The sequence below is a fragment of the Sus scrofa genome, chromosome X (genome assembly GCF_000003025.6).
Source record: "Sus scrofa isolate TJ Tabasco breed Duroc chromosome X, Sscrofa11.1, whole genome shotgun sequence".
Taxonomy (NCBI): Eukaryota; Metazoa; Chordata; class Mammalia; order Artiodactyla; family Suidae; genus Sus; species Sus scrofa.
Window position 1 is genome coordinate 16,210,707 of NC_010461.5, and position 18,838 is coordinate 16,229,544.

At 51.5% G+C, this 18,838-nt stretch overlaps 1 protein-coding gene and 1 long non-coding RNA gene across 10 annotated transcripts in view; one reads left to right on the top strand and one right to left on the bottom strand.

Annotated features, from left to right (window-relative positions):
- The window catches only part of SH3KBP1 (SH3 domain containing kinase binding protein 1), a 342,082-nt gene extending 323,576 nt beyond the window's left edge, over positions 1–18,506 (bottom strand). For 3 of the 9 annotated variants that reach the window (XM_013985982.2, XM_021080254.1, XM_021080260.1), the window contains exon 1: positions 13,102–13,430. Coding sequence is in view for 7 of the 9 variants with exons in the window: in XM_021080254.1 (XP_020935913.1) it covers positions 13,102–13,105 (4 nt within the window). In the remaining 2 variants the exon portion in view is untranslated. Of the gene's footprint in view, positions 1–13,101; positions 13,556–18,330 lie in introns of those variants that run through there. The other 6 variants (XM_021080257.1, XM_013985983.2, XM_005673482.3 and 3 more) reach the window with 6 other exon arrangements.
- Positions 13,571–16,121, top strand: LOC110257762. Its single transcript, XR_002340723.1, has 2 exons — positions 13,571–14,063; positions 15,029–16,121. It is a non-coding gene; the product is annotated as an uncharacterized LOC110257762 (long non-coding RNA).

Below are 18,838 nucleotides of genomic sequence, written 5' to 3' on the forward strand. Positions count from 1 at the left end.
GGTCTGTTCCGAATGGGAAAATGAAACAAAGAGGAAAAGTAAATGGTACCTGTTGGTTACTGATGCTTCCCATTTCATACTATCATGAAATCGAGAGCTTTCAGGGACACTTGGCCTTGAGAGGGCATCAAAAACATTCAGCTCCTTTCTGGCCAGGTACATGAGTTGACATTTGGCAGGCATTTGGTGGCCGTACACAGTAACAAAACTGATGCGTCTAGAAGGCAGGCTTTGAGAGGGTTCTCCCAACCTGGATCCTGGAGTCCTAGCCACCCTATCTCTTGCCCTTTGAGGCTAAAAGCCAATGATTTTTTCAGGGGAGTGTATGACAATGACACAAAGGTAAACTAGGAAATCACAGGTGGATTGTTCCAGCCACGCCCGCTCCCTCGTCAGCACGGGACCTGGACCCGTAACCCAGCCAAATGCCAAATCCCACAGAGGACACAGGGCCTTCAGGACACAGCTCTCCCCATGCTTCTGAGAAACAGAGTTCCTTTAAATCCCAGTCAGGGCATGAAGTGAGAGGAGGGAGGGAAGGCAGAAAGAAGGAGCAGAGAAAGAACCAAATCCCCGGGGCTTACCTTTCACCATGTACCCCCTACTCTCGTGCCTGAGCGCTGACCCAGGATTAAGCATCTCAAGATGGCGCGATGAAACAGGTGCACACTGTGGAAGATGGAAGGCCCCCACAGTCTCCTGCACAGATGTCCCCTCCCTCCCCTCTCTCCCTGTCTTTGTCTCTCTGTCTCTCTCACCACACACACACACACACACAGTACAGCACATACAGCACAGGAGGGATGATAAGCCATGGGAGCAGAACTGAAATCAAACACAGGGATGGCAAGTACCTGCTGAGCCATGTGTAGGGACTCTCATGAACTTAGCACCATTATCATCAGCATGGGCCACTCCAGTCATTTGGGGGCCAAGGAAACAAAGGATGGATGTGGACTGTCACCCTGCCACAACCCGATTTCCTTAAAGGATGAACAGAAAAACTGCGTCCATCCCATCCTTATTTATAATAGCAAGATTACGGAAGCTACCAAAATGCTCAAATGGTAGGGAAATGGTTATGTAAGTTAAGATTCCGGAATCTGGAGTTCCCATTGTGGCACAGTGCTAACAAGCCCGATGACGATCCATGAGGAAGGGGGTTCCATCCCTGGCCTCGCTCAGTGGGTTAAGGATCCTGTGTGGCTGCAGCCGCAGGCCGGCCACTGCAGCTCCAATTCGACCCCTAGCCTGGGAACATCCATGTGCCACAGGGGCAGCCCTAAAAAAAAAAAGAAATTCTCTGGCTTCCTATTTTCTCAACTCTGTAATGGAGTCACTATGTATATTATATAACGAATGGTTCAGGGTTAGGGCATATGGGAACTAGGAAAAGGCACACCCATGCTAGACTGCGGCCCGCCCCTCGGGCAGGGATAGAGCCTTCCACGCCATCTCCAAGCAGAGGGGGTCCGGAGCTGGGGCAGGCTCCCATCCTGGTCCCCCCCCCACCCTGGGGCAGCCTCGCCAAGGAGGTGGTGCTGGCCCGGCGGGGAAGATGTTGAGGCAGGGGCGGTCCTGCGAGGGAAGGGCTTAGAGGGCGAAAGGGCAGTGGTGTGAGAAAGGGGGGGGCTCAGGAAGAAAGCGAGTTGAGGGGGAGAGCGTGAGAGACCACTGGTCAAAGGGGGCGAGAGACCACGCAGGTCGGGGTGGGGGTCCAGGGGAGAGAGCTAGCGAGGGGCAAGGAGAGAGAGGGCTGAGGCAGAGAGGGGGAGGGAGGGAACAGAGGGGGAGGGTGGGAAGAGAGGGAGGAGGAAGAGGAGGGGCTGAGCAAGGAGGGGGAGGGGAGGGGGACAGACACAGGGACAGGAGGGGGGCTGAGGAAGAGAGAAGGAAGGGGGAGGAGGGGCCAAAAGGGGGCCGAAGGGCGAGGGGAGAGGAAGGCCAGGACGGGGGGCGGGGGGGGGTGTCAGGAAGGGGCGGGCGGCCAGTGAGGGGAGAGAGGCATGGGGAGCTCAAGAGCAGGGGTGCAGGGAAGGGGAGGTGTGGGGACAGAGGGCGGGAGGCGAGAGAAGAAGAAAAGAGAAGGGCGAGGAGGAGAGGTGCTGGGTGCCCGAGGGGAGAGAGGCAGGCGGGACTGGGGAGCCACAGCCACCCCCCAGCCCTCGGCCCAGCGCTTAACCAGCCAGGCCAGGCGGTGGCTGGTTTTCACAACGTCTTCATCTCTTCCTCCATTAAAAAGCCACAGGTTCCCTAAAAGGGCCAGACAATGTCACAACTGTACCCTGCCACCATCACCCCGCCCAACGTGCTATCATCAACCCACCCAAGAGCCCCTAAAGTCACATCCATACTTCTTTTTCTTCTTTTCTTTTTGTCTTTTTTCGGGCCGCACCCGGGGCATATGGAGGTTCCAGGCTAGGGGTCAAATCGGAGCTGTAGCCACCGGCCTAGGCCACAGCCACAGCAACACGGGATCCGAGCCGCGTCTGCGACCTACACCACAGTTCACGGCAATGCAGGATCCCTAACCCACGGAGCGAGGCCAGGGATCGAACCTGCAACCTCATGGTTCCTAGTCTGATTCGTTTCCGCTGTACCACGGCGGGAACTCCGACATCCACACTTTTTAAGGTCTGCCCACTCACAAGGAGAAACTGGGAAGCCCAGTGGTGCCAGGAGCCCTCCTCCAGGGCGATTCCAAGGGTGGCTGGCCATCCTCGAAGGCCCCAGCACCACCTCACACCAATCGTCCACTTGTCAAGAGAAAGCCGGGAAACGTAGGCACGGGCACAGTCAGGCATTCTGGCTGCCGGCTTTCAGGCAAGCCTCCTTTACAGCACCTGTCCCCAGAGTGGCCCCCAGGTGCCCCCATCCCCCCGCGGGGGGGGCTACCCTCTGGTCATGACCATTCCAGCACCTAGCAGATGGCACCAAGCAGGTCCTCCTTAAACAGTTACACGGGACTGGAACCGAGTCCTATGGGCACAGAGCAGCCACTTGGGTATCTCCAGGGGGTGCGACACTGACGCCACTGGGCTCAGGGTCACCCTAGTAGGAATCTGGAACTGGGATCGAATCAAGCCACTCTCAACAGCTGGCTGGAACTGTGGCCTGTGCCCATGCACAGAGAGAAGGAAGGGGACAGGGGCATGGAGGAGAGATGGCAGAGGGCACCCCTGGCTCTGGGACCCCCTGGGGCCCCTGGGCTGCATGAAAGGGTCCTGTGATGTGGAAATAAACCCCCTTTCCAGGTCACCGGGCTCTGCCTGGCTTCCTCACGTGAAGAAGTCCTTACCACACACACGGCATCAAAGTGGGAAGACACCTCCGACCTCAGTTCAGGGGCAAGGTCTAGATCGTGTCAGATCCAGGATCAAGTTCCTACCAGGTAAGAACCCAGATCAGGGGAGACTCAGGAGTGCAGGGCAGAATGGCCGGGAGAACGCTTCCCTAACACACCTGCCCGCCCCCCCCCCCTCCGCCAATCAAAATCGGATGGGAAGGACCCAGGCACAGAGTCTCGACACACATACCTGGGGGGAAAATAACCAGCTAGGCAATCCTCCCATCAGCAATTCGGCATGAGGTAAAATGGAGACGGGGAGTTCCCGTAGAGGCTCAGTGATTAATGAACTCAACTAATATCCATGAGGACGCAGGTTCGATCCCTGGCCTCGCTCAGTGGGTTAAGGATCCGGGGTTGCTTCAGTGGTAGTGTGGGTTGGAGCTGTGACTCTGATTCCATCCCCGGCCCAGGGAACTTCTATACGCTGTGGGTGGAGGCAAAAAAGAAAAAAAAAAGAACTTAAACATTTCTCAGGCAGGCAGCTGCAGCATTTATGCCCAACAAACATGAACGGTGCAAACTGCAGCCCCTTTCAAATTTGTTCCTCCATTGGTGACACCCCTACCCACCCTCGTTCTCCCCTCTCAACACCCCTCAAAGCTAATTACCTTCTTTTCTTTCCTGATGAAGGCAGCAATTAAGCTAAAAAATCACCGTCAATTAAACACTTTGCCCAACCTGCCTTATGCATCGCCAATGAGCTAATTGACAGACTGTATTTGGGTTGGCACCTCTGTTCTCCATCTAATATTTTACTGAGAACAAAGGGGCGGTGAGAAATCACTGGCTAAGTGGTAAAAACTATCCTCTTTTGTTCAAGTTGTCAAGAGGTTTTTTTTTCTTTTTTTTTTTTTGTATTTTTTAATGATCAAAATAGGAGAAAGGCAAAGGCCGCTTATGAAGCCATTCGTGTCAAGTGAATTCCAGCCAGCTAGCACACAAACTACTCAAGCAGAAGCTAGCCAAAAGAAGCATCCAGAAGGGTCCGGTGCAGACGACGAAGCTCCAGGGAGAAGCTGGCTGCTGGGCGGAGAGAGCGAAGCCAGGGCGGCCCTTCCCAGCTCTCATCCAAAACAAGGTTCAAGCATCTCCTTCTAGCCCCAGGCACGCAAATGAGAACTAGCTGGGATAATTAGAGAGGACACCAAGCTAATTAAAGACTTTGCACATGGGGAATGGGTGTGAGGGATAAAACTGGCACAGTCCCAGAGGACCAGACCTAGAACTGTGCCCCGAGTCTCCCAAGTCGAGAAGAGTCCAGAAGCATCTGGCAAAAACACAAGGGCTGATGTGTGAGTACAACTGGCAAGAGGTTGAAGTTGAAAGAGCCAGTATTTTCAACCAACTATACATGCTGTACTTGGGTGCTTAAGGACTTAAATTTGTTATGCAAAATGAGTAATTAATGAGCACTGAAATATTTATAGTATTTAATCCAAGACACTGAGGAAGAAACAGCAGCATGAACGGAACAGCACTTCATCTTGCCGCCTGGTCCCCATCACCTGGGGACAGACCCGCCTCCTGCGAGGGTCCCACCCCTGCAAGGAAATAAGCTACGGCCTTTCCTAGGCTTTTCTTGCCAACCAAACACTGTTCAGAGATGACACATAGCCCAGGAGTTTTTTGTTAACAGTGTTTTCCCCTCCTGAGCCTAACAATAAGCGTAGTTTATCAGGGAGGTCAGATCCATGGGCTCCAATTTGCTTTGCTGACATGGCCCCTCATGGAAACTCTAGAACTGCCTGTAAGGTATTCACCCATGCAATAACGATCAAGGTGAACACCAAGCAGTCCGAATCAGCCCGTCGCTGGTGTACCTGTGCCAGCTCAAGGCACCGAAGCAAAGAAACGGGGAACTCCATCGACCCTCCACGGGTGATTCGGGAGAGGAGTTGGGCGCTGCAGTGTTCTCTCCCCCGACTGAAATCCTCTTAATGGACCCCAGTAATTGCCAAGCGAGTTGCCCAAGCTCCTGACTCACAAGTGCCTCAGGATGTAAAAAGCAAGTCAAATTTCCACACAGGATGAGAGGGGTGCAAGCAAGGGAGCCGCCTGGAGGGACAGAGCCCAAGGGAAGTAGCCCCCAGAGGCAAAAGAGGTGAAAATCATGTAAAAAAAAAAAAAAAAACATATCTTTTCCTATATTCCTTTGGGATCATAACTTGCATCCTTGGGTTTCTACCAAGTGTCCCCCCAAATGGCGGAGTGACCCAGGAATCCCTCCAGGGGACACAGATCCTCACCTTCCAATTAGAAACTTACAGGGAGCGGGGATGAAAGAGTTTTCCAGAGACAGCCGCCCGGGTTGCATGACACTGTAAACTTAATGCCACTAAGCTGTGCACTTAAAAAAATGGTTAAAATAGGGAGTTCCCTGATAGCCTAGTGGTTAGGGTTCGGCGCTTTCACTGCTCTGTCCCGGGTTTGATCCCTCATCTGGGAACTGAGATCCCACGTCAAGTCACTGCACGCCGAGGCCAAAACCACCAAAAAGAGGTTAAAACGGCAAATTTTGTTAGTCTATTTTACCTTAATTTTAAAAATGAAGAATGTAATAAATAAAAAACAATGAACTGCACGCTTTAGATGGGTGAATTATATGATATGTGTGTTACAGCTCAATAAAGTCGTTCAGAAAAAACTTATCAGGGAAACAGGCTGTAGAAAGCGCCTTACGGGGGCCTAATATTTATTGACCATCAAGACAGGTGGCTGGTTTGCTCCTATCGAAAGGCAGCTGGGTTCTGCGGCAGCAGGAACATGTCACTTCGTCCTTTGATGGTGCGGGTCGTGGCCGCCAAGGGCCTGACCAGCTCTTCAGTCCCAGGGACCGATGTGTGGGTGGCAGAAGGAGGCATCATCTGTCACCCGGCATATGAGCACATCCCACTGGGAAGGCACGACGTCAGGGGAGTCGCACGCGGGAGAAGTTTAACAACTGCCTGAGCCAGGTAGTGACAGCAGAGGGACAAGAGCTGGGTTAAGACACTCTACTCAAAGGACAAAATGCTGAAGAAGTGCCCAGGAGTCCTGCTCTCCGGCCACTTCTTGGTTCATTCAGAAAACAAAGGCGATGGCTACGAAGGAAAACCTTCTGTTCCAGAGCGACTGAGGACGAAGGAAGGAAACGGCGCTTCGACCATCTGTGTAACGCAGGCTTCCCCACACTCGGGGCTGGAGAACAGGGCTGGGGGGGCCGCCTGTGCACTGCAGGGTGCGGAGCCGCAGCTCTGGCCTCTGCCCAGCAGGTGTCAGTAGGCTGCCCTTCCCCCACCAGCTGCCACCTCCAGACACTGCCACATGTCTCCCTGGGGGGCAGAACTGCCCCTGATGGAGAACCACTGCCAGAGAGAATGTGCTATCTTGAACCTGTGGCTCTTTGCTGAAGCCATGTGACACATGTGGCATTACCCTTCTCAGCCACTGCAGTGCAGGCCACCGTGAACTGTCAGCAAACAGACCTTGTCAGCACACTCTGCCTGGGGGATATTACAGAACTGCACACACACCCATGGCAGCCAACAGCCTCAGAGATTCTCAAGGAGTAACTGTACTTGGGTGAAAGGGTTATTCATTCATTAACATATGGCACTTACCAGATGCCAGGCAATGAGCCAGGGCAATGTAGTTGGGGACGCCCAGTCAAGAGATGACCAGACCCAACACGAGCTGAAGTGTTGTACAGCAACCTTTGGAGCAGGCCCCAAAAGATGAATAAGAGGTGTGGCTGTATGAATTAGGGCCCCCCCCAAGCTGACCACATCCTCATCCCCACGACCTGTGAATGTGCTACCTTCCATGGCAAAAGGCACTTGGCAGATGTGACTAAGGATCCCAAGATGGGGAGGGTATCCCGACTTATTCAGGTGGGCCCAGTCCTTATAACATGAAGGCAGGAGGGTCAGAGTAAGAGAGAGGGAAACGTGAGGACAAACCCCACGGTTAGACTGATGTGGCCACAAGCCAAGGAACGCAGGCTGCCTTTAGAAGCTGGAAAAGCCAAGGAAATGGATTCTGCTCTGGAGCCTCCAGAAGGAAACACATCCCTTCCAACACTTTGCTATCAGCCTAGGAAAAGCCTTTTCCGATCTCTGACCCCAGAAGTGGAAGATTACAAAGTTATGTTGTTTTAAGCCACTGAGTTGGCAGTCATTTGTTATAGCAGCAGGAGGAAGCTAATACAGGGAGACTATCCGGCAGAGGAGAGTGAAATCCATCCCCCGTCAAGAGAACGACATGCGAAAGGCTCTGAGGCCTGGGCGAGCATGGAACAGACACAGGCAGGGGCGACTGCCCAGCTTCAGGAAGCCTCTGCCTAGGCCTTCAGGAAGGAAGGCATCGGCGGGAGGGTCAGGACATGGGGTCAAGTCCACAAACATGTGGGGCTTGACTGCCCTTTGGAAGGGGCTGAGAGAGGGCAGGGAGAAAGAGACAAGGGTGAGGCAGTGAGCAGAACACCTATGCAAGTGACAGGAAAGGGGGGCATCTCCGCAAAGAAATGCGAAATAAACGAGCCAGGACAGGCGTCAGGGAGGAGGAACGCTGGGCTCTGCAGGTTAGGAATCATAATGAACGCAACCAATCTGAACTTTAGGCTTACGATGAGCCAGGCACAAGGCTCCAATGACCTAACAAGGCAGCTCCTGCCCGCCCTAACCGTGGAAGAGGAAGAAGGGTCACTGCCCGAATGATCAGTCGCAGAGCGATCAGGAGGAGGAAGGGGGCCATGAGCAAGGAAAGTGGGCGGGCCCTAGAAGGGGGAAAACAACAGAAAAGGGATTCTCCCCTAGGCCTCCAGAAGGAAGGCAGTCCTGCCAACACCCTGGTCTCAGCCCAGTGAGACCTGGGTTAGACTGCTGACCTCTGGAACTTGAAGACAATAAACCAGTGACGTTTGAGGCACCAAGTGCGTGGTCCTTTGTTACAGCAGCAACTGGAAACCAATACAGGCACCAGGTATAGAAATCACACACATCAAAACCCTAATAATGCTAACAATCTACTTTTAATATCCCTTCGAAAGAGAATGTGGCGGGGGGAAGGATTATGGTGAAGAAAGACTTGTGCAATCCTCCGGTAAAAGCCCAAGTGACTAACACCAAGGTGGGCCAGCTATTGTCACTAATCCCCAGGTGCTGGAGATCGGACTTGGACTGGATTCATGGATGAATCAACACTGAACTGTTCTAGTAACTTCAGGAGGGGGTGGTCTTGAACTAGGAGCACATTTTTCCCCTTCTCTGAGGTCTTGCATCACTTAGAAGAGCATCTTATTTTACGACCAGAGTGCCCATGGACCCCCGCACTCTGGAACCCAGTTCCCTCTTCTTCAAGGCAGAGAGGTTCTACACTTGACCATGCATCAGAAGTCCCGGGGGGCAGGGGGCGGGGCTCATTGATACACAGATTGCTGGGCTCCACCCCCTGAGTTCCTGACTCAGTAGGTAAAATTGGGGCCCCAGAATCGGTATCTTTCCAGGACCCCCAGAGGCTGAGGCTGCTGGCCCAGGGACCACACTCTGAGAACCACAGTATTAGTGATCTTCCTTCTCTCACAGCCAAAGGATTCCAGTACTTTCCTGCCCTGCATCTTTCCCATTAAGAGCAATGCTATTTCTTGGTTCTCGGCAGCTTGCTCTGTTCTTCTGGATCTCTTCCTGAGAATGGCATGCCAGTTGCCCCTTCTGCGAATGCTGAACCACAGTCCCTAGACTGGAGCTGGCCAATATCAAGGAAGTCGGCCCTGAATATACCTAGACAGCCATTCTCTCCCTACCACCATTGCCTACTCCCTGCCCCACTCATCGTGTAGTTAACTCAAGACAGAGAAAAGTAGCCCCCGGCATCTGTCGGGAGCTGGCCGGGCCCTCTCCTGCTGAACATAAGCGATTCCCCAGAACCCCAACCTCACACAAGGTCACTGTGTGACCAGGATGGAACAAGACAAAAACAAAGCCACTCCGTCATCATGTCAGAACACGGACAAAGCAGGAATTTGTCCCAACCACCAAAGTCACCCAGTGTCCCTGGGTCCTGGCTCCCCTGAGCAACTGCTGCTTCTTCACCAAACCAAGGCTTTGTCTGGTCTTCCAGCTTCTCAATGACATTACTAAGCCACCAGGTCAGGGCTCACCGGTGCTTCCTGATGGCACCAAACCAGAGCAAGGCTCGGCTTCCTTCAACGCTGCACAAAGCACCTGACCCAGGCCCCAGTCCTACATGTGGTCCTTCCCTGACCACCCCCTAAAATGATGCGTTTTTGGCTGGCTGTTCCCCTACAGGTGTCCCCTGGGGGGGGGGGTGACGGCTCCTACTCCTACTTAACTTTCAGATTTCCAGTCAAACACAATCTACTCCAAGACACTCTCCTTACCCCTCTGCAGCCTAAGTCAGACACCCCTCTCTCATCTCCTTGAACACCACTCACCATGGCTTTTAATGACATATTGGCACACGTACTGCACTCAAATCTGCCTCTTCCACTAGACCAAGAAGCCCAAGCCGGCAGGTCTGTGTGTGCTGTGTGCCTGTTCCTAGCTCAACACCAGGCACAAAGCAGGTCATTAAGTACTGGACAGATGGATAAATGGATGAGTACTGACCACGGTGTGCAACCGACTTTAAAACAATTACGAATATGAGAGGTGATGAGAGAACGTCAGTAACACAAGAAGAAATGAAGGGGCCAGAGAAGGAACAACCAAGGTCTGTTGCAAGCAGGAGGGTAGCCAGGCTTTGCGATAGATGGAAAGGGGGAAGGGAAAAAGGTCCTGATCAATAACGGTGGAGCCTTTTCTTCCATTTCTAACTCGAGCCTGTCTGTGGAAGCCAACATGTTATGTTCATTTTTGCTTTCGTTGATTCAGCATAAAGCGGTCTACCACCACCAATACAACACCCTGCTCAAGACAGTTCGAACTTTGTTGTTACTCTGGAATTCGTTAAACAGAAATCCTTTGCTGGGCTTGCAGATCCTCCACGACTCACAGATTTCAGTTGTAATAATATTTGTGCAGTTGTAATTACAAGAGCCTTTCCCTGCATCTGGCACTGAGGGCATCTCCCCGAAAGCTCAGAGGGCACATTGGGAATGGGCTTTTGTAAGAGGCCATTTCACAACTAACTGACTTCATTTCAGGGCTGGGGATTTGATGCTTTGCAGTTGTTTTTGAGATCAGAGACTACGTAACAGGTTTATTGTGTTATCCATCAACGGAAAACTGACTATCGGGCCCGATAAGAATGCAAGTGTATCAAACGGAGAAACTGGCCAAATCTCCTGAAAACCAAAGAGATACGGAGGAGTGGGGAAGGGCGGTGTGCCTGCATGTACACCTGCTTCAGAAACAGCACTCTTAGGTGGCTCCATCAAAAGACACACAGAACAAATTGTTAAACACCTGTACTTCATCACAAATACATGGTCGAAGACGCTTTAGAAAACAGCACATGATCTTTAGCCCCAAACAACCAAGAGCATCTCAAATCCCACTCTAAACACCGGACTAAATCAATAAATGAAAATCACTTGCGGTGCCCCCTCCCTTTTGTAATGGTTACGGTATTAAAAAAAAAAAAATCAAGCCTGAAAGGATTATTAGCTGCAGAAACATTCTCTAATTTTCTCAGGAGGTTCTGGATAATGAAAACAGTTCAGATTTGAGTGATAAACAGGTCTGTTTCTTCTTTAAACAGAACTCCGTCCTCTTCCCACTGAAATAAAGAGAGCACAGACCGGCCACAGGAGAAGACATTTGGAGCTGATTTCTCTTTTGCGGGGGGCAACCCTCTAGGTGATCCACCCAAAACCAAAGGTGATCAAAACAACATTTTTGGTTACCTCAGAAGAAACCCATCTGTTCTGTTATGAAAGTGATGGGTGATGTTATACACTTTGTTCATGAACTAAATCATCTTATTAGGTGCCAAAGCAGAACAAGAGTGCCAAGCTAAGTGTTTTGCCTTCCACAGAGTAAGAGGGTTGCCTACTCCATCATTCATTCATTCATTCATTCATTCAATAAATATTTATCTAGGACCTGCTCCTTGCCAGGCATGAAAAAAAAAAAAAAACTCTGCAGAACAAAACAGTACAACACAGCACTGTGCCCATGGTCATGGAGCTTACAGTAGGGGACAGAAAAGTTAAACTCAAACAAATACGAAACATTGTTTTGTTTTTTGCTTTTTCTTTTTGGGGCTGCACCCACAGTATATGGAAGTTCTGAGGCTAGGGGTCAAACAAGAGCTGTAGCCAGCAGCCTACACCACAGTCACAGCAACGTGGGATCTGAGCTGCATCTGCGACCTACACCACAGCTCATAGCAAAACCAGATCCTTAACCCAATGAGCGAGGCCAGGGATCAAACTCGCATCCTCATGGATACTAGACGGGTTCGTAACCCACTGAACCATAACGGGAATGCCAAACAGTGCTTTTCTTTAAAAAAAAATGCTATAGGAGAAAGGGTATTAGAGAGGAACTAATATAGACTTGGGGTGGTGCAGGGATCAGAGAAGGGCACTGAGAAAAAAGTGACATTGAAGTTGATGGTCACAACTTTGGAAAAGGAAAACCATTTTTGACAAATAACCACAAATAAGATTTTATCTTTGCCTGTCAACAACTGACAGGGTTGAACCCCCTCTTTTCCAGTGAATCTGTCTTCACAAGCCTCCTGAGACTGCTGGCCAATCACTGTCTGACTCACCTACCTGAATCCTATGACCTGAACACAGAAAGGCCTCACTTCATTATGATTTATTATAATCTACAGTCTTTCTGGGCTTGGCCTAGAAACACCCCCAAAGTAATCTGCCAGAGGCATGAAAAACAGACTGGCTGCCAGCAAGAATATTACCTGGGTGGGCCAAATGTTTAATGGCTCCAGCAATCTCAAGTCCAATGCCCAATAAAGTGCCAGGTCTTCTGGGCAACGTGGCTCCAATATTCTGGGGTTTATACCAGGTGGGACCCAGGGGGCCTAACAGTTAGTTGCCTACTTGGAACTGATCTTTGATCAGTAAATCAAGGACTGGGTCACCGTTTCCAGTTTTAACCATCCCTGCAGACTTAGAGGGTGAGGGAAGTGGCCTTTGAGCATCACCGAGGGGAGAGCTTGCCAGGCTGGAGAAAGGCAGGCAGGCAGAGAGGGGGTCAGGGCCAGAAAGAAGAGGGACGCCAAGGGAGGCTGGTCTGGCGCTTGGGACCCGAGGACCGCCCGCCAGGTCGGGTACTGGGGCGTTTCCCGCCCCCCCCCCCGCAACCACGTCAGCCCCCGGCAAAGGCACCCGCCCCCACCTCCGCTGCCCTGAGACCCCGAGATTCGAGCTTCCCCTGCGGCGAAGCCAGGAGAGCACCTCGAGCCCGGCGCAGGGCCGGAGCCCACCAGCTCCGGGTACGCGCGTCCTCAGCGCAGAGAAGGGAGCGCCGGGGGTGAGAAAACGGCCAAGACAAAACTCTCCCCGCCCACCCGAAAAGCCAACCACACCCCCTGCATCCCTCAGCCCAAGGCGGCCCCCGCGACCCTCCGCCCAGGCCCCCGCGGGGTTCCCGTCGGCGCCGAGCAGGCTTGGCAGGGACGCGGGCGAGAGTGGGAGTGAATGGGGGTGCGCGAGGTAGGCACGGTGCCCACGGCGTTGTCACCCGCCGGGGCCCTGCCCCCGGGGCGCCCTCCTGGGCTCCGCGGTCCCGGGACAGACGCGCCGCCCCCAGGCTGAGGTGGGCACCCGGGCGCCTCCCACTCACCCATTGGCGCTGAGCCGGGCCGGGCCGCCGAGGCAGCGTGAAAGTTAGCAGAGGTGGACGCGGGGCTCGGGGCGCCGAGATCAGGGCGCGGGAATCCGGGCGCCGGGATGTGGGCGCGGGAGTCGGGACGCGGCGGCGGCTGGGCCGGCTTCTTTCTCGGTAGCGCGGCCGCGGCGGCTCAGCGCCGCCCGCTGCTGCCTCTGCTGCTGCTGCTGCCGCTGCTGCCCCGGGGCGACTCGTGCTGCTGCTGCATCGCGGCCCGCTGCGCCCGGCTGCGCCGGGTTTCCTGCTCCCCGCGAGTGGAAATTGCGAAAAAAAAAAAAAAAAAGCGCCGCCCAGCCCAGCGCCCGGCAGCCGCGGCCGCGCCGCCCGCTCTCCCCTCCTCCTCGCTGCCGCTGCTGCTGCCGCTGCCGCGATGCTCCTGCGTCTCCGCCTGCCGGGGACGCGCGGCCGCCTGGGCGGGGGCGGACCAGAGGGGCGGGGCCCGCGGGGCGGAGCCTTCGAGGGGCGGGGCTGGCGCCAGGGGTGTCCCTCTGTCTACGGCGCTCGGGCGCCCCCCTCACCGCCCGCTAGGGAGGGACCCAGCTCCGCGAGGCCGCCCCCCACCCGCCGCGGCTTGGCTAACGCCCCGGGAAATGCCGCGAGACTCCTCGAGACCAGAGGAGGGGAGGGAGGGTCCCAGGGCGGAGCGGGGGGGGGTCCTAGTGAGGGGGCACGTGGGAAAAGAGGTGGAAGGAACCGACCGGAGGGTGCGACGGGAGGTGGAAGACAGGCTGGGGGAGGGGAGCCCATGGGCAGGTGAGGGGCCGAACACCTGCTGAGGGTGATGACAGGTAATCCTGGGGTGTCGAGGCAACCCAGAAGAAGGCTTCCTAGCGGGGGCCGTTGGGAAGAAGAGGTTCATCCTACGGAGGGAGAGAAATACTATGTCCCTTCAGTGCAGCGTGGAAACCACAGACCAGGTGCAAGTTCGGCTTGTGGGATGAAGATGCAGAAAGAGAAGGGCGCAGCGAGGCAGGGGGGCTGCATTACCCTACACCGATCTTCGCAGAGACCCTTAACCCCGCACCCCCATGCCTGGTCCAAGTGGGGTTCAGTTGCTCAGCAATGTTCCTAGGAATCCACTGAGGTAGTCCCTCCCCATCAGGCATCATTGTGCCCTATAGACCCCCAGACCTGGGCAGCCGACTCTTGAGTGGACACTAAAATAAAAATAGGGACTTTGTGGTAATTCAAGGGTAACTCAGAAGCTCTTTTTTTGGGTCCATTCCACACCACACCTTTTGCCATACTCTGATAGCCACTGCATTCACTTACCATCCCGTTATTTCCTTTTCCCTTTCCACCATCTGGTGGTAGGAAGAGATAGTGAAATAGATGGGAGACATTCAGGAAGAGAGAAAATAAGACAATAAAGAAATTAAATCTTTTTAAGAAATTAAATTATTGGCCCCTGGAAAAGTGGAGGCAGCTGAGAGTAGGTGCATCCACGTGTGATAAATAAAAGCTGACCACCACCCTACCCAGTATAGGACTGTCTTTATACCCCACCTAGAACGTTGGAGTAACTCTTGTAAATTGGTTACATCCTGGGATTACTGCAGAAAGATGTTCTTATAATTGTTTCATTAGCTTTAAAAAAAAAAAAAAAGACCTCAAAGTCAGGGACTTATTAACAAGAGATCAGTAGCATCGTCTTTCTAAATACGTTTCGTGTGTGTCAGGACAATCTAAACAGGAGACTCATCAAGGGGCAGAAGACCCATCCAACACAGCTGCTGAGAAGGTGGTAGTAATATCAGTGACAGACTACTATGCAAGGGATTAAAGAACATGGAAAATAAAAACCTGAAATGTTGACGTCTCAGATGAATAGTCAATTACACCTGCTGCAGGCACCATGGCATCTCACTTTTTTTTTTTCCAGGAACCCCACCCAGAAAAACTAGTCTGTGGCCTGTCCAGTTCCAGAAGTGATTCTCTTCACCAAGGCCAAAGTCACTGGGTCACCTGATCCCTCTCCTGAAGAGACTCAGACCTCTGAAACTGCCTGGAAATGTTTCACCGTGGAAAGAGCTGAGCTGGACTTATAGTGGACTAGCATGTGGGGCTGAGGATTCTTGGCCGGCTGGGCCGTGCATTCTCAGGGCAATGGGTCCAAAGTCTTTGAATGTTGCTGGTGATACCCACTGTGGCTGGAGTTACCTAGACATCGCAAAGGCCGGTACACCTAAAGCGGCAAACTGGTGACTGAACTCTAGAGGCCTGAGAAAAAGAAGTCAGCAGCTTGTCTTAATGTCCCATTTAATCTTACTCATCTCTCTGTCCTACTTGGATTAGACAGTCGTCTTTACTTCTTCTCCCAGTTTCCCACTGGCGAAGACAGGTGACCTCAACTTTTGTGTCTTGTTTTGGCTCTGGTCTATTTCAGGACATACCTTTTCCTTCTTGAACCATAGTCCTTTGTCCCTGCTCCTGGATCTGGGTATGCTTCCTGCATGGACAAATCTGTCATTTTATCACAAAAGGAAAACTGATAGCAAGACAAAGTTTTTGAAGATTCCCGGGCTGTGCCCTAATTTCAATGCCTTAAGTAAAGTAAGTTGTATCAACTCTATCCAAAACACTATGGACATTCTGAGTTGCTCCAAATTACAAAGATATACATTCCTTCCCCTTCATCCTCCTCACCACCACCCCCCAACACACACACACATTTATTGTTTGGCTCTTCTGAATTTTTCCCTATTGTCCTTTTATTCCTCCTTTGAGATACTTTTGCTGACCAGCACAAGGGAAGTTAAAATCAAGAATTAAATCCAGCTTCTGACAAGAATAGACAGAGAATTCCTCATCCTTCCTGCCTCTTACAAGAGTATTTTTTAATAGCAGAGTTAGTATGCTATTTCAAATGTGTGAATTCAGCTCACAAATATGGCTAGAGAAATACAATTGTATTTAATATGGGTCTTTGTCCCATGAACTCCCATTCCTTCCAGAATAAAATGATGCATTTTGAGGAATGGAGAGTAGCTCAACTGTCACACCTAAAATGATGTCACATGACTGAAAAGGCCCCACTGTGTGGCCTGCTGGTGGTAAGAGTTTGGGTGCAATGGAAGGCAGTTGTCTCTGCCTGTGTGGTGCTCACAGCCTGTCATGCACACGCTCTTGGACTTGACATCTGTAATTTGCATGTGATGAATGATGCTTTGCTTTGATAACCTTTAATACTATCTTTACATTCACATAAATTACATGCAGAGTGCTTTACAAAAGAAAGTCATCATCTAATGCTTCTGATGAATTTTATGGAGAAATGTAAAAACTTCATGGTGCCAGAAAATAGGAAGTGCTCTTTAAAAATGATGGGCAGGTCAAAAGGGCACAGAAAGAGCTCCCAAAGGCCAAAGCCGGAACAATCCAAGTAACAATATAAACAATGATTTTATTGGAGTATAATCCAAAGAATAAAAATCCTGTCTTTGGCGTTCCCATTGTGGCTCAGCGGGTTAAGAACCTGATGTCATCTCAGTGAGGACGCAGGTTCATCCCTGGGTTTAGGATCTGGCATTGCCGTGAGCTAGGGTGTAGGCCTGCAGCTGTGGCTCTGATTCGGCCCCCAGCCCAGGAACTTCTACATGCCGTAGGTGCAGCTGTAAAAAAGAAAAAAAAGCAAAAAGCCTGTCTGAAGTCCTTATGGATACACATAAATAAGTAAGTACATATATCAGGAAGAGAGGCCAAGTCCTCCTTACTCAGGAATTCAGGTAATAAATGTAAAGAAATATGGGAAAGAGAAAAATCACCAGTGAGACCACCACAGTAATGTTTGTTTGGCTGGTTGGTTGGTTTTTATTGTTTTGGTTTTTGTTCTTTAGCTGCATGCGTAACCCACAGCAGGCCAGGGATTGAACTTGTACCACAGCAACGACCCAAGCCACAGCAGTGACAACACCAGGTCCTTAACCTGCTGAGCCACCAGGGAACTCCACCACGGTAATGTTTAATGTGGACACGATCCCCCTCAAATTCTCAAATTGGTGGGTGATATTTAAGAGAAAGCCTGCAGATAGCACAGAAAGCGAGTGGTCAAGGCTCCATGCTGACAGTTTTTGAGACAGGATTTTCCCGCCTTCCTTTGTATCATGTATGCTGGGTTAAAAGTAAATCATACAGATCAAGCCACAGAAATAACTTCTTGCTCTATCCAGTGGACCTAGCTTGATAACCACTCATGGACTGACCCATTCAGTTCCCATTTTCTCTTTCTTCAATGAAGTCTCTGCAACAGATCCAAGAGAACTGGTTTTACCAGCGCTACGGAGGTAAAAGCTAGTCAAATCAGAGAAGCAAATCGCTTATAAGACTAAACTATGATAGGCTTGCTTTGTAAAGGAAAACACGATGGAAGTAACTGGAAGGTAAAATGTGCTCTCCCATCAGGCTAGAAAACTGGACTAGGCGTTCTTGTTAACAAATCCAAAGAACGCCTGAGTAATTGACTTCAAAGGCGGTCACAGGAACTTGCACCCAAAACACATAAGAAGGAGTTCCATAGTGGCTCAGTGGTCAACAAACCCGACTAGTATCCATGAGGACATGGGGGTTTGATCCCTGGCCTCACTTAGTGGGTTAAGGATCCGGCGTTGCCGTGAGCTGTAGTGTAGGTCGCAGATGCGGCTCAGATCTGGCGTTGCTGTGGCTGTGGTGTAGGCTGGCAGCTACAGCTCCAACTCGACCCCTAGCCTGGGAACCTCCATATGCCGTGGGTGGGGCCCTAAAAAGACAAAAGACAAAAAAAAATGAAAAAGAAAAAAAAAACCACCCAAGAAGAGCCTCAGCGTATAGACTATCTTGCTAAATACCTTCTGCATCTTTATCACAGTACTGCTTTGTCTAAGAAAATAGAACAGAGAATAGTCCTGGGAGATTAACGAGAACTATGGTTTCTACTATTTTCTACCTACTCTACTAGCCCCTGCCCCCTAAGATTACACGGGTCCTATGTAAAGAAGAGCATTTTCACAGTTAAAAAGCGCATCAAGTGATATTCCAAAACTCCAAAAGCACTGAATGTTAATGCAAGTCATATGCGTGAATTACACATTGTCATAAATATATACAAGTTTAAATAGAATAATTGGCATTTAACATCAGAATAAACCATCCTGACAGGCCAGTTTTTAAGGTGGGAGCTAATCAACAATAGAGGGGTTTTGATCTTACCGGTCATGAAGATTTAAAAGCAGGGATTGCTGTGCAAAAGTAGTTTCCCTTTTCCCTGACCTTCCAGGAGAAGTTTAGCTCAGAGGCCCCGCCACAGACTGGGCTTCTACTGGCGCTGGGTCTCCAAAATGTGCGGAGGTTAGCCGCCACTCCAGGCAGAGGAAAGAACGCGTGAGAATGTGCAGCGTCTGGGGAACAGATGATGTGGCAAGGGGTGGGATGTCTGGAAGGGGCGGGAGTGTGGCCAAAAGTCGGATTGCAAGCATCTCTGTGCCAGGCCCAGTGCGGACGCGACCCTGCTGACAATGGGAGGAGCACAGGTTTCCTAGCAGACTGATTTCAGGAAGGTCACTGAGCAGCCCACAGACGCGGGAGTGGAGGAGGGAGAAGAGCCTGCAAGTGGGGGACATGGACAGGTCAGAGATATTAAAGGCGAGCAGTGTGATGGCCTTGACAATGACCATGAGAAGAGATCACATTCTAGAGTCATTTATGAACTGCATCTGAC